Below are 14,108 nucleotides of genomic sequence, written 5' to 3'. Positions count from 1 at the left end.
ACACTATTTAAACTCTGAAATGTTTATTTTCATCCCACTTTGCATCATTGGGCGCCACCAAGGACTTCCTTCTTTTAAGCATTCATTTCCTCATACGGAAGGTCTTGACGTCTGAGAACAGAGCTGAGATAAATACGGAAACGTCAAGGATTGCTCCCCCCTAGCTGTTTTCATCCGGTCGCTCAAGACACGTTTTATCGATGATGGAGCCGCCGAGCGCCCTCCTCCAACGCGGATACAGAACCTGTTTGTTGACGAATTGTTTTCTCGGTACGGGCGCCGAAATTAAAAAAATAACAATCCGCTCGTGCAGTCAGTGTCCACATGAGTATGTGGGACAGCGCAAACGCACAACGAGCAGACCATGCTCATTGTCTTGCGAATACTGATTTTGCCCTCACTCCCTGTTTTGAGAGCGCCGAAGACCTCGTAGAAGCTGTGTCGCACGCAGCGCGAGTATAAGGAATCGCTGTAACCGAAGCCGTCGCCTTTTTTTTTGTTTTTTCTTATTTCTTTTTCCTCTTCGTTTCCATACCAGTCCATGACGCCTCTACTTTCCCACTCCCCCTTCTTTCTCTTTCACCACCCCTCTTTCACTCAGTGGCCCAACAGCCATTGCTCCATCAAGGTCCCGTTGCCGGTACTTCACTTTCACGGCGGCGCGTAATGTTTGTGCTGACTGCGGCGAGCCGAGGAATCAAAGAAGAGAAAAAGGATGGGAAAGAGAAGGGTGAAAAAAAGATGAAAAGAGAAGCGGCAGCAGCAGCAACTCATCCTGTCTGAGCCGGGACGGACTCGGGATTTATCTTTGTTTTCCTTCTCCTTTCCCTCGTTTCCGCGGAACGCTCGCACCTGATTGGCCGCCGGGCGAACGGGAGACGCAAAGCGACCGGCGTTCAAAAAGCCACCGGAGCTGTTCGCTTTTGTTCAAGCGCGAACTGTCCAGTCGCGAAGGAGCTCGGCGCGTGTGTACTCGAGCACGCGCGGATTCACCTGACGGCTTGCGGCGAGGTCGGAACCCGGTACAGCCAACAACTCCCTGTCTGTCTGCGCTTCGTGGTTTGCCCCCAGTCAACCACACTCCCGGCAAAAAAAGGTCTGTGCGAACCTACAAAAGCCACACTGTTGTTGTCGCTGTTTCAAGGTTATACATGTTTCACTTTTTTCTACTTTGCCTCAACCTCTGTAAATGCTGAGGGTGCATATTCTTAGTGTTTTTTTTTACTTTTGCTTGTCGTTTACTTTACTTATTGGCATTTTATTTGTTCATTGAAAGTCCTTAGAGCGATTATTTGCAGCTCTAAGTCCCGGATTTTGTTTATTCTACATGTACCGGTTGCGTGCATTTTATTCAGTCGTGTGGGGGAATGTCTTTGTTTCGATCGTTGTCGGAGTTCACACCTAATGTGGAAACGTTGCACTTCCGTCAAGATGTCCTTGTACTATACTGCGGCAGCCAGCCTCCGAGGTTTGCTTGTATGCTTGAAAAGTAAAGCCTCGAAGGGCATCCCCTTCCCACAGGACTCGCTGTCACCAAATTACGCCGTTGTACGCAAAGCTTACAGCGTTTTATTTTTGCCATTTGTTTTTTTTAAGTGTTGCCAGCTGTATGAGTAATGCTTTCCTCAGCACGGAAGAACAATTTTTCCTGTGAAGAAGCCCGGTTAAAGCCTCGTTCTACCTTTGAAAACAAAAAAAAGAAACGAGCAAAACTGATGAATCGCATGCGTTTTGCGGCGATATCAGCTTCCGTTTAAAGAAATAAATGTTATACCAATGTGTCAGGAAGCGAAACACTGGAATTATTACGGTAGGAGCGTCGGTTCCACGTTCACTACATACATTTCTTTTTTTGTTTAATCCCATTTTCCCCGGAAACATGAAATCTCCACAAATCTGCGACACATTCCTACTGAGCTACTGTCATTGACCTTACGTTGATTTTTAGTGTATTTGTGAGGCACGTGTCTTTGGAAAGAGGCAATTTTATGGTCAACGTATGGCAGAGGTTTCCGCTGACTTCGACAGCTGTGCAAGTAGCTGGCCATAAATCATTAGGTCGTGTCGCATACGCCTACAAAAGTATACTACGGTTCAGTGCAACAACATTGGTTACTTTAAAATGAACCTTGCAGTCAAGAACCTAAGGGCATCTTTTTCGTGCCTTTGCGAAATGTCGCATTTTAAAACGATTATCCCATCAATTAGATTATTTCTGTTTTGCTTAGGCCTTACGAGCAGTCTGGAGATGATTGGCGTTAATACTTTACTACTGTAGCATACTTCACACAGCTCAGTGCTACTATAGGGTGCAGAAACAACCCCAAACACGCCGCAGTGGCTCAATGGTTGGAGCTCTCGGCGACCGAGCCGGAGTACCCGGGTTCGAAACCGACCGCGGCGGCCGCGTTGAGATGAGGGCGAAACGCAAAGGGCGCCTATGTGTTGTGCGGTGTCATTGCAAGTTAGAGATCCGCAGGCGGTCGAAACTATTTCGGAGACCTTCACTATGGCACCTTTTTCTCTTTCTTCTTTCCCTCTCATCTTCCTCCCTTCGCTCGCGACGCCGTTGAGGGGTCCACCGAGAATTGATACAATTACTGCGCCATTTCGTCCCTCAAAAACCACTAATTAACAACCCCCCCCCCCCCCCCAGTAAAAAAAAAAAACGCATGCACAAATGCATATATAGGATAACTTAATATCTGACGAAAAAACTCTGAACGCTCGGTGTTAATTGCCCCCTCTTTCTCCTTAACCTTTACTGTCCGTCCATAGCGGCAGTTCAGATAAACCAGACGTTTTGCAAAGCAGCCTTGTTTAACAATACAAATAGTTGTGAACGAGAATCCTGCATTGTTTCTGTCCAGGTTCATGCAAACGCAGGCGTCCTTCAAACTCCTGTCACTGTGTGTGACATGGACGTATGGCGAGTACCTTGTTTTCCGTGAAACACTGGCGCAGCTGTGGGATAAAAATCAGAAAGACACGTGTCGAAGCCGTTGAATGCTGCTCCGTACGACACACGCGAGCAGAGGCCGCCGAAGAAGGAAGCTGGGTCGATTCCCATTCGCACATCTGTTCTCCAAACATACAGCAATCCTTGCAGAGTAACAGCACGTGTTCGCTTCATAAGTAGAGCAGGACGAGGAAAGAATTGGAGAGACGTAGAAAAAAAGTAAACATCCGACGCATGCTGGGTTTGTACAGAAAGGAAGAAATAATGGTTTGGTTTGGTTTGGTTTATCGGGTTTAACGTCCCGTGCACTGACATCGCACAGCACACGGGCCTCTAGAATTGAAAATATAACTAATGACATTGTAGCGAGGTTACAGAGCCTCTTTTTCGAGTCCCTGGATAGTCAAACAAATCACATGACATGTGCGAACTGGCGGAAACAAGGAGAATACAAATTAACATACCTGACAGCCTGCGAGATACATCATTTCTGTTCTTGTTTTCTTTGCAACACTCTTTGTTTCTGGCCACAGGAGGGCAGCAAATTGCAATACGTACAAAAAGATGATGATGGTGAATTTTTCTGCTGCAGGGGCATCTATGGCCAAAGAACGCCCTGGCACCAGGGTTTTTTTTTTTTTTTTTTACTCTAGGTGGGGTCAAAGGTCCATTTCCCAAGCATTTCACCCTAAATAAGCCGATCGTCAGGCAGGAGAAAGCTTGCACCCGTTGTATCACAGCACTGGAAATCGAACCACGTACAAAAAGAGGAGTTGCGGAAAGAAGAGTGTAATTCTAGAAGCTCTCTGTTTGTTTTATACTTAAGAGCAAACCAGTCGGATTGATGAAGAATGAGAAAAGGAAGGCGCACATACGACGACTAGGCTATCAACTGTGCCTTATTGCAGCAAATTAAACAGATAGTGCAGTCGTCGTATGTGTCCATTCCTTTCTATCGCCCTTTGTCTGTTGGACTCGTTGCCTGTGAAGTGCGTGCCGCCTGTCCAGGATTTCGGTACTCCGTCTTTTGTACCACCTATTCCGCGTTATAACTGCAGCCTCACTGGCATGCCGTCACCTAATTCTTTGAACACAACATGGCCGTCCAATTTTTAGAGACTAGAAAGAGAGTTGTATTCCTTTTTATTCCGTGAGCATGTCGAGCCATTCGCGCTTCTGGCTGAATTAATTTCAGGCAGATAGGCCGTACCGACTTATAGTTAAGCGGAGTGTTGCAAATTAGGCTATTGCACATTGTTCCAAACTAACAGCTTTTAATAACGAAATCATTATTCGCCTAAGTCTTAGCCCTAAATACATTAGACTAAGAACAAGTAATGCGCGTTGCCTGTTTTCAGTAGGTTATGAGACAAGGCGACTACAAAGCCGGGGGTAATCATCGCCGTCTCTTTCTCAGCTAAACAAAATCGATATCCTAACCTGTAAGTTACTGCCATTAGTTTTCATTTTTACATTAGAATCGCCCGTATTCCTAGACTATTCGAGCGCGCACAAGACAATGGGGAGGCTCCTCCTTGCAATGACGCAGCTTTCGCTAGTGGCTGTTCGTCAACGGCTTATTAAAGCAGCCGTTGAAGCTGGTTACTGTTCCCCTTTGATTGTTGGCTAGCGAAATTGAAGAAAAAAAACGCTCTGCGCAACAGCTGCGTCCCACGGCAGAGAAGCCAGGCGCCAATAGCCACCATCCAGCCTGCATAATCACGGGGATTGCGTCTGAAATTTCTAGGCCGACATCTACAAACCACTTTCACGCTTGTAGCATAAAAATGCGCGGGAACTCGAGTGACTAGACTAAAAAGTTTATTACCTGCTTTTTGTGCACTAGGAGATTGGCAGATATAAGAATAAGCTTATTACTTACCGTCCACCTGGCCGCGCAACGTACGTTAAAAAAAAATTATTTCGTGTACTGCTCGTCGTTTCTTTTTTTTTAAGAATTCATCACGTCAAACTTTTAATATCCTGCATTTTAACAAAAGGCGTTCAAGTAGTAGTAGTAGTAGAAAACTTTTATTGAGATCTTTTAAGAGATTCGCGGATTCGAAGCCTCCGTCGTCTTTCGTGGCGCCGGCGACTTGAGGCTTCTCTTCAGCAAGGTTGGGCCCCTAGTCCAGGGCTCCACTGAGTCGCGCTGCATCAGTAGCGTGCCGCACTAAGGCCCTTTGGGCCGCGAGCTCGCTGCTGGTGAGCCGGCTCTCCCATTGCTCCGCACTCGGGAATTCGTGTTGGTGGAATGCTTTATTTCGTTCGCACTCCCATGTGATGTGGTATAGTGTGGGTGTGTCGCCGCACCAGGGGCAGTTTGCTCTGTATTGTGTTGGTGACATCTTGTTATAGATGTACAAGTTGGGGAAGGAGTTTGTTTGTAGCCTACGCCAGCCGACTGCTTCCTCCCTCGTGAGGGCTTTGTGTGGTGGTGGGTACTTGAATCTAGTCCCCCTGTATAGTTGTAATGTCTCTGTGTATCCCCCCTCGCATGCTAGTAGCTGAAGCTCCAGAACATCTGACATGCCTGCTCGGTATGTAAGCCCTCGAGCTAGGCTGTCTGCTCTTTCGTTCCCCGCTACGCATGCGTGGCCTGGGAAACAGTGGTTCGTACTCGGCTGCACCGTTTTTTAATAGAGATGTTAAATTTAAATGTCGAAAGACGCGGGTTTGAGTCTCGGACGCGGCGGTCGCATTTCCATGGAGGCGAAATTCTAGAGGCCCGTGTACTGTGCGATGTTGGTGCACGTTAAAGAACCCTAGGTGGTCGAAATTTCCGGAGCCCTTCACTACGGCGTCCCTCATAGCGTGAGTCACTTTTGAATGTTAAATCCCAAAAAACCAATAAACTAAAAATTTAAATAAAATTCTTGAACACCCTCCTTCTACCGACACAGTCACCACCAACCTCAATGCACTTTTCACACCAGTGCACTCACTATCCTTGCGTGCATGCCTGATAAAACTTACAACCCCGACTTAGCGCCATCAGATATCAAATTACTTCCCAAGATAACAAAGCATTTGAAGGGTACGCACTTCTGCCCCCTGTGAAAAAGTCACCAAAGCACTGCTATGTTGGTGCCGCCGACAGCCGAATTTACTCTCCTACGTCGGCATACGTAGACTATAGTGCATAGACTAGGCAGTATACATAGACTGTAACATCATCGCGGGGGGGGGGGGGGGGGGGGGGGGGGGTGCTGTGTAGAAAAAAAGGTCTGCTCGTGGAGAAAAGGACGGTGCAGAATTTTTCATCTGTAATATATGATAATAGGATTGAATGAAATCTTTGTATTTATTTATGCCCGCATCGTCCTGATGGCAAAAACACTTCAAGTGTAATAATAATAATAATAATAATAAATACTTTATAATAATAAATACTGTATAATAAATAAATACAATGTACATAATACACCAACAAAAAACATTCGTGCGCACATTGCTAAATTAAGCACTCAACGCGTGGAAAAATCCAATGCTTGATGAGGTTCAAACGTTGTCAGGCGATAAAGCATTCCACTGACAAATTATTCAAGCAGGAACAGAATGATGAAAAGTATCACTCCTAAATGGAAACTCCTTGGCTTTAAAGACATGGTTTTTCCTCCAGTGACATATATGGCAGTGGTTTAACATCCTGATGTCGATCTAAAAGGTTTAGAAATTTTATTTATTTATTTATTTATTTATTTATTTATTTATTTATTTATTTATTTATTTATTTATTTATTTATTTATTCATTCATTCATTCATTCATTCATTTATTTATTTATTTATTTATTTATTTATCTATTTATTTATTTATTTATTTATTTATTTATTTATTTATTTATTAGAGATACTATCAGTCCGGTCTGGACCAAGATAGGAGTGGTACAAGGGTAGTATAGATTACAAAGGCGAAACACGACAAACAAAACACCAGCACCATCCAGTCGGTGCCAAGTTTTAACATTTCAAAAATGGAACTGACCTCTAAGCAACAAATAAACATGCGCATAAATCTCGCTGCAACGAAACAGAAAACAATGTAAAACACCATGCCCAACACAAATGGAAGGCGCATTATATCAGGCACTATACCTACAAATCACGAACTCCAGCAGAGAATACATCCACACCCGATACGAGCACCACATTCTCTGGCAGTCTGTTCCATTCTCTCGCTGTGGACAGGAAGAAGGAATGCTAGTAGCAGTGCTTAGTAAACTTTTGTTCTTTTACATGTCTGCAATATTTACCCCGAGTGATACGTGAAGTAGTTGTGAAGAACTTGAGGAAAAGATCTAGCCTCCTAAGTGCCCTTTTAATATTAGTCATACCTACCCGCCTTTCATAGTTACCAGTTACAAACAGAACTGCCTTACTCTAAAATAAAAAAAAATCAAACCGGTACAGCTCAAGCGGCTAAACTTATTGAAACACCCTTCGTATACCATATAAAAAAAGGCCGTTCCATACGTGGGTAATGCGGACCGTAAACAACCACGCACAGCTCGCTTCGCGCAGCGTTCGCGATCTTTATGCTCTTATGACGGGCCGCAGCATTGACGGCGCTTGAAAGCCGTGTAGTAGAGTATAGCAAGCAGGTTTCCGGCGTAGATTGTTCGCACGTGCTGTCGTTGCGACCTTCGCGAAGCAAGCGTGCTTTCGGCGCAGCGGAGGGGGAGTGTGTGTAGTAGGGACGCCGCCAGCGCCGGCGCCTAATATCGCAGACACAACACGGCGAATGCCGCGGATGGGCTAATCTTTGCCGTTTCAGGTGGCGGACGGCATAGGGGCCCACGCGTGGGGTGGGCGCGCCGGCGATAAGGAACTTCGCACCCGCGGGTTTCCCGTGCAGACGCTGACGCCGGATATCCAGTGTCTCGACCGCAACAGGATCGGCGAATCTTCTAGGAAACCAAGCGCGCGCCGACAGGAGTAGTGTCAGTTGCGAGGTCGTATGCAAAGTGGGTCATTGACAGGGGGACAGGCTTAACTAAATTAGTGACATAGAGCGGTGTACTGTTCATTTGGTCTGTTTATTTCGCAGAATGGAATTATTCTTTACTAAAACTTCTCGTACTTTTTTTCTTTCTTTCGCTTAAAGTGATGAAAATGAAAACAATAAAGGACTGTGCGAAAAAGAACTTGGTTAGCTTCGCACAATTTATAAAAAGCAAATAACCACATCCGGAGTAGCACAACCACTGCTTTATTTTTCAGCACAGTGCTATCGAATGCCTCCTCGACTTAGCATCAACGTTACGTCCTGATAAGAGTAGCGGCAGCTAGCTTGAAAGTAATTCTTGTAGATGTTATTCGTGCAATTATATTCCTTATGGAGGCTGCAAAAAAGAAAAAGATAGTCTACACGTTCGGAACCTTTCTGGATGTGGTGGCCCTGTCATAACAGGTGCCTTCTCCGTGAGATGTCCCGCAATTGCCTTGACACGGGGAAACAACTCTAGAAGACGACGCTTGGCACAAGGCCAATCATCATTATGCCTAGCGGGATGAGACAGGACTTCAAAGTTCCGTGATCAGCTCATTGGCAACCACTAATTTGCTACATTAGTGGGCCCTCTAGCCCCGGAGGCCGCCACAACATGACCACCATTATGTCTTACGGATTCTAGCGGACGAGCACGCATTAGTAACACGCTCACTTCCCAAGCCCGTTTGTGCTCAACGCAGTGGGCTTCTGCCAAACTGTTTTATTATTCACGCCGACCGTGGACGACCGTGCTCTAAGTGTTTCTGTGCTTGCTGTACCACCCAAAAAAACAGTGATTATATGAACATCCACGCCGGAAGTCACCCGAGCGAAGCAAGTTCTGAATCCATCGTCCTTGAACGGAGGGGGCAAGGTTAAGTGAGAAGCTGGCAAGCTACGCTATGTAAAGCAAACGCTTGACTTCATATAGACTTTTGGTTGCTATTCTTGCACCTGCTTCTTCGGCTGCCAAGCGACGCGTACGTAGAAGCGGTGTTTGCTTGTAAAAACTAGTATCTCTTCTCGGAGTGAGTTTTTCTCGCGCACGCAAAGGTTGCACCGGGAGGGCGAAACCAACGGCTGTTCCGGATCCTCAATGGTGAAGCCCATTACTAACACCGCTTCATATGCGCCAGCAAAAATAAATGGTATCCCAAAGAAAGAAGCAAATGCGTGATGACGGAGGGAGTGAAACAAAAACAGGCTCAATATGACGCGCGGGAGCAGGGTGGGTAACATGAAGCCACACGAGCCGGGTTGCGAAACTAAGCGCGCGCTACCATTTCCCGGAGTGGCGACAAACAGATGAACCGCGCTCCGAGGCCGTTTTTTTCCTCGATACGCGACGACGAGTCACCCTTGTACCGACTGCAACCCGCCACACGTGGTTACTGTCGGCTGTGTTTTCTGGCGGCCTGTAACAGCGCCGTGCGCTGGATCTCGGCCGACTGCGCACAGAGCATTGCGCAAGGGGCGATGGCAGTTCTTTCGCCCGGATACGGAAAGGATCAGATGTACGAGCGATAAGCGCTCGACCGTGTACAAATAGGCGAGCATCGGGCTATCCCCTTCACACTGTGGCCCGCGCCTCTGAGGATTGTAGCGCGGCTCTGTGCGCGTCGCGCTCTGTTGGGATCGGTGCTTGCGTAGGCCGTTGGCTCTGCTACGGTGATCGACCGCTGCAAGGGGAAACGGTAAGCATCCGCGGGGCTGATTCTAGCTGACAGAAAAGTGTGTATAGGAAGGGCGGTGCATCGGTGAACACTTCAATCACTGCGCGGTCGAGGTGCCCACCGGGAAGTCAGTTACTGCGCTTTTCATTTCCACAAGAGCTACTCAATTTATTTCATTTTAAAGCGTATTCCCTTTTTCGACAGCTTTTGTTTCACCTTGCAGTGTTTTCTAGTTCCCTACGGTTGTCAAGTGCTGGCATTTAAATGTCTTGCATTTTCCGAGCCAGTTGCATTGCCTACCGTTCTTTTTTTTATTGGTATTGTGCAGCTTTTTTTTTTCGCAACCGTGCTGATTTCGTGTTTACAGCGAGCCCGAACTTTTGCTTTGGGCCAACCTTATTGCTTTCGTACTGTTGAAACTAGTTGCCTCGGCCTTTTTTTTTTTTTTTTGCCGCCGCCGCGGTGGCTCAGTGGTTATGGCACTCGGCTGCTGACCCAAAAGACGCGGGTTCGATCCCGGCCGCAGCGGCTGGAATTTCTTTGGAGGAGAAATTCTAGAGGCCCGTGTACTGTGCGATGTCAGTGCACGTTAAAGAACCCCAGGTGGTCGAAATTTCCGGAGCCCTTCACTACGGCGTCTCTCATAGCCTTAGTCGCTTTGGGACGTTAAACCCCATAAACCAAACCCCCCCTTTTTTTTTTTCCTCGCGACCTTCGATCCATTTATGCTTTCCTTCTAGTGCGTGCGACCCATGTTCCGCGGTTTGTTTCATTGAAGGCTTGAGCACTGTTGCGACCCGGCTTTCATCCCCCCCCCCCCCCCCCCCGTCTCCTTCTATTTACCGCAGGTGCCATAAGTCCCCGCCATGGCGTCTGGTTGGACGCGCCAGCTGCTACTGCTGGCAGCTGTGGTCGCGCTGGGAACAACGCCCACCGCCGCCTCTATGTAAGCACCTGCCCTCGTTGCTTCCTTCTTGCCAACCCCAGCGTGCGCGTTTCGCGGTCAACACGCGAATGTTCATGTATAGTGCACGTGACTTTTAGACATTCCTGCAAAGCCTTTAAAGCACATTTTTCCTACGGTAAGCACATCATACTCAACAGCCGTAATTGCCTTGCCGCTAAACTGAATTCGCTGGCTGGAAGCAAGCAGCGCATGCTTTAACGTCATGGTGCCAATACCGTCGCTGTCGGGAACACGTGCACAATGTCGAAATTCAGTTTCAAAAGATTTGCCCTCTTCGCTGGTTCCAACCCTGCCTGTTCTCACTGAACTTGTTTCAAGTAGGTGCGCTGACAACTGGTTCCCAATTCGTGCGCTGTAAACATCGAGAGGCGGCTGTCGGCAGCATAGATAGGCACAAAGGTCTGCTGACTTCTCCTGCCAGGCCCGGTCAACACAAACGCCGTTAACAGCGTCCCCTGTTTTCCTTACAAGATATCTGGAAGCGAAAATAAGTTGCATGGCATTCCCTACTCGTTAATTGCACTGCAGCGACCAGCCAGTTCAGCCCGAGGTGTCATCGTCGTTCTCAAGCCATTCATTAACACGCGCGCAATAAGTTACAGTTGCGTACTGTGTCCACGTGTCCAGGTTTTGTAGGGAGCAGTGCAGCCCCGAGAAATTTTTACTGCGTGCAAACATCTTACCGATAAACGTGATTCACATGTCAGTGTTTCTGCGATATGACTTACAGCCTGCTTTCCTCTGCGCTTTCATAATCATAAGTCTCCACTTGTCTCGTGCAGTGAGTACCTTGTGACTGCACCCGGATTCTTGACTCCCAATTCCGACATCAAGATCACCGCTGTGGTGAACAACCCGGCGTCTGCGGGACAGCTCAAAGTAGACCTATGGGGCACTCGAGTAGGAATCAACGAGAACAGCACAGTGCTGGCAAGTCGGACGTATGACGTTGGTGCAGACGGTGAGCACTCCACTATCTTCCTTATTCGCTTTAAACTTCTGCCCCCACCGACATTTTACCTACACTCCCAAGGGAGCATTGTTTTGTCCTTCACTTGTGCTCGATTCTTGAACTTTTTAGACTCGAGTAGGCCAGATTGTATTTTTGCGACTCTGCTAGTCTCAGTGAGGCGCTCCCAGATGCCTTGCCGTACAGACAGAACTTGCTTCAGGGCGCTCACTGTGCTTGTACTGCCTTGTTTCCATCGTTACTGCTGAGAGGTTTGCAACAGCTTCGCCTACCAAAGTGCATTTCTCATTTTCCGCAGGCATCGACGCCGAGCTGCTGTTCCACGTTCCCGACCTGAGCCCCAGCGTCTTCTACAACCTGTACCTCGATGTGAACGGACAATTCGGCGCTGACCAATTCCACAACAGGTCGTCCGTTCAATTGGAATACGTCAATAACATCAACGTCGTTGTTCAGACGGATAAGCCCATGTACCGTCAAGGCAGCACAGGTATTCACTCACTTTCTCTCGGTCCCACTCCGGGCCCTGTCTCTAGCTCTGTACGCAGCTTGCCCCCTCAGCCTTTTCAGCGCGCCATTACATTGCAACCCTTCAACTTTCCTAGCACTGGCCTTGCAGCTCTGTGACCATTACTTTCATTCTTACTGCCCCTGATGTCCCTTTCGAAGTCATAGCCAACCTTGGCGTGTTCCTTCTCGGCCCGTGTTCTCTTTTGAACGCAGACAGCCTGGGGTCTCACCTCCATTAGGTAAACATGTTTTTAATGGCTGCCTTCTTTCAAACTTTGTTGAAATACTTGCCATAGTACTACTTTTTCATTCTCTCCACTCTCTTTTTTTTTTCTCAAGAGTCCTCTATCGCTGGAATGGCGCGTGGTGGTTTCCCCATAAGTTAAGCTGCATTTCAGTATCCAGACGCTGCGCTAGCTTTAGGTGTTGGGCAGAGTGGCTTTGTTTAAAACTAGCCCTGGTAAGCGCGGGCAGAGAAGCCAGGCACACGTTGCCCTGACTAAGTATTGGGAATGCGAAATGGCTGAACTCCCCTTTTGGTCTGGAGTCTAACTTGAAGTAAGCTTGCTGTGATCAAAACCGGCTCCTGAACAAAGCGGCGGATTCCCCTCGGTCGATGGTGTGGAGCGATTTTCATGACGCTACGTTTATTCAGATTGACCGGTTTTCGCGCTTGCCAGCCCAAAGGGATCAGCCGCGTCGAGAATCGATCGACTTTTGACAGGAGGGGTTACTTTAAGGGTCGTTTTTGAGCTTCCTTCTTGATTATACTAATTATTATACTAATTATTATACCAGATTATACTAAACATGCGTTACAGACCAAAGTCTCGCTCTTGAGGCCAGCGTGGTTCATTCCCTTCTGCACTTCATACTCATTAGTGGGTTACTCGCGAAGCCCTTAAAGTGTGCGATACAATTCATTCCCCGCGATTCAGATTCCCACCTCGAGTTCTTCTCGCACTCTCCCGCTAGTTCTTTTTGGGCAGCAAAAACACTACATTTGCCCCTTCAGACGTTCTACGCTCGTGCGTATACATCACGGCCTTTGTCTTGCGTTGAATAGAGTGGTTGCTAATTCAACAGTGTTTCGTTGCGGTCCTTTTTTTGTCACAGCCCGCACATTCGTTTCACTGTTACTGCAACCCGTTCTTTGCAGTGAACTATCGAGTACTGCTGCTTGACAACAACCTCCTGCCTGTGACGAATCAGTTGGTGAGTTCATTCAGCAAGCTGTTCTACGCCATCCAATATTACGATCAGCATGTTTCACTTTCATTGACCTGCCGGACTTCAATGCCTGTCCTATTCTTGTCTTCTGTGTGCTCGTCTATTTTGGCTCAGTGAAGTCTTCCTTCAGTTCAGTATGCTCAAACTAGCCCGGCGATTGATGTTTAACGGACGTTCTTTCGCGCATCTTGTTCTCATGCTCGTATTCAGCAGCCTCATCTGCAGAACGCGCTACGCATTTCTCCTACGTTCGTAACCTTCCATTCACCATCCGTACCTTTTCTGCTCCCGCAGGCTAACATCACCATCACGAACCCCTACGGCCAGCTCTTGTTCCAGCAGCAGTTTGTCAACTTCACCGATGGTACGCAAGTTGTTGGCCAGTCTCGCAAACTCTGGTTTGCGCACGTGTATACTAACTTGTATCTCCATTTCGCAGGCCTCTTGCAAGGCTCCTATGACCTCCTTGCCATTACCGACGAAGGAACGTGGACTATCAGCGTGTCGGCAGGCACAAACTCCGGGTCGGCATCGTTCCAGGTTCAAGACTATGGTGAGCCCAGTTGTCGGCAGGATGCGCATGAATTAAGTCACGCAGTACACCTTTTTGTAATCTGCCTTGCTTAACGACATGTCCCACTTGGCTATCCCCTTGACACTATGCAAATACTGATGTTTCGTTGAAATTCCACGCCTCTTCCAACTTCCAATTTCAGGCTGCTAAAGACGGGTGCCTAATAACGATGTCATTTGCATAATGAAATAAAACAGCGCAAGGGACGGGACGAAACACGGAGGAGCAAAACAG

At 47.5% G+C, this 14,108-nt stretch overlaps 1 protein-coding gene across 2 annotated transcripts in view; it reads left to right on the top strand.

Annotated features, from left to right (window-relative positions):
• Positions 1 to 912: 912 nt before the first annotated feature.
• LOC149342762 (alpha-2-macroglobulin-like protein 1) overlaps positions 913 to 14,108 on the top strand; it is a 29,967-nt gene continuing 16,771 nt past the window's right edge. The window contains exons 1-7 of one of the 2 annotated variants that reach the window (XM_089545232.1): positions 913 to 1,096; positions 10,472 to 10,569; positions 11,373 to 11,551; positions 11,859 to 12,050; positions 13,230 to 13,285; positions 13,595 to 13,664; positions 13,740 to 13,853. In XM_089545232.1, coding sequence (XP_089401358.1) covers positions 10,490 to 10,569; positions 11,373 to 11,551; positions 11,859 to 12,050; positions 13,230 to 13,285; positions 13,595 to 13,664; positions 13,740 to 13,853 — 691 coding nt within the window. In that variant the 5' untranslated portion in view covers positions 913 to 1,096; positions 10,472 to 10,489. Of the gene's footprint in view, positions 1,097 to 9,289; positions 9,645 to 10,471; positions 10,570 to 11,372; positions 11,552 to 11,858; positions 12,051 to 13,229; positions 13,286 to 13,594; positions 13,665 to 13,739; positions 13,854 to 14,108 lie in introns of those variants that run through there. The other variant, XM_089545231.1, reaches the window with a different exon arrangement.

This window comes from Amblyomma mixtum, chromosome 5 (assembly GCF_055824585.1).
Source record: "Amblyomma mixtum isolate Tamu chromosome 5, ASM5582458v1, whole genome shotgun sequence".
NCBI lineage: Eukaryota > Metazoa > Arthropoda > Arachnida > Ixodida > Ixodidae > Amblyomma > Amblyomma mixtum.
Note: the sequence above shows the minus strand (reverse complement) of the source record. Positions and strands in the feature narration are given on the sequence as shown.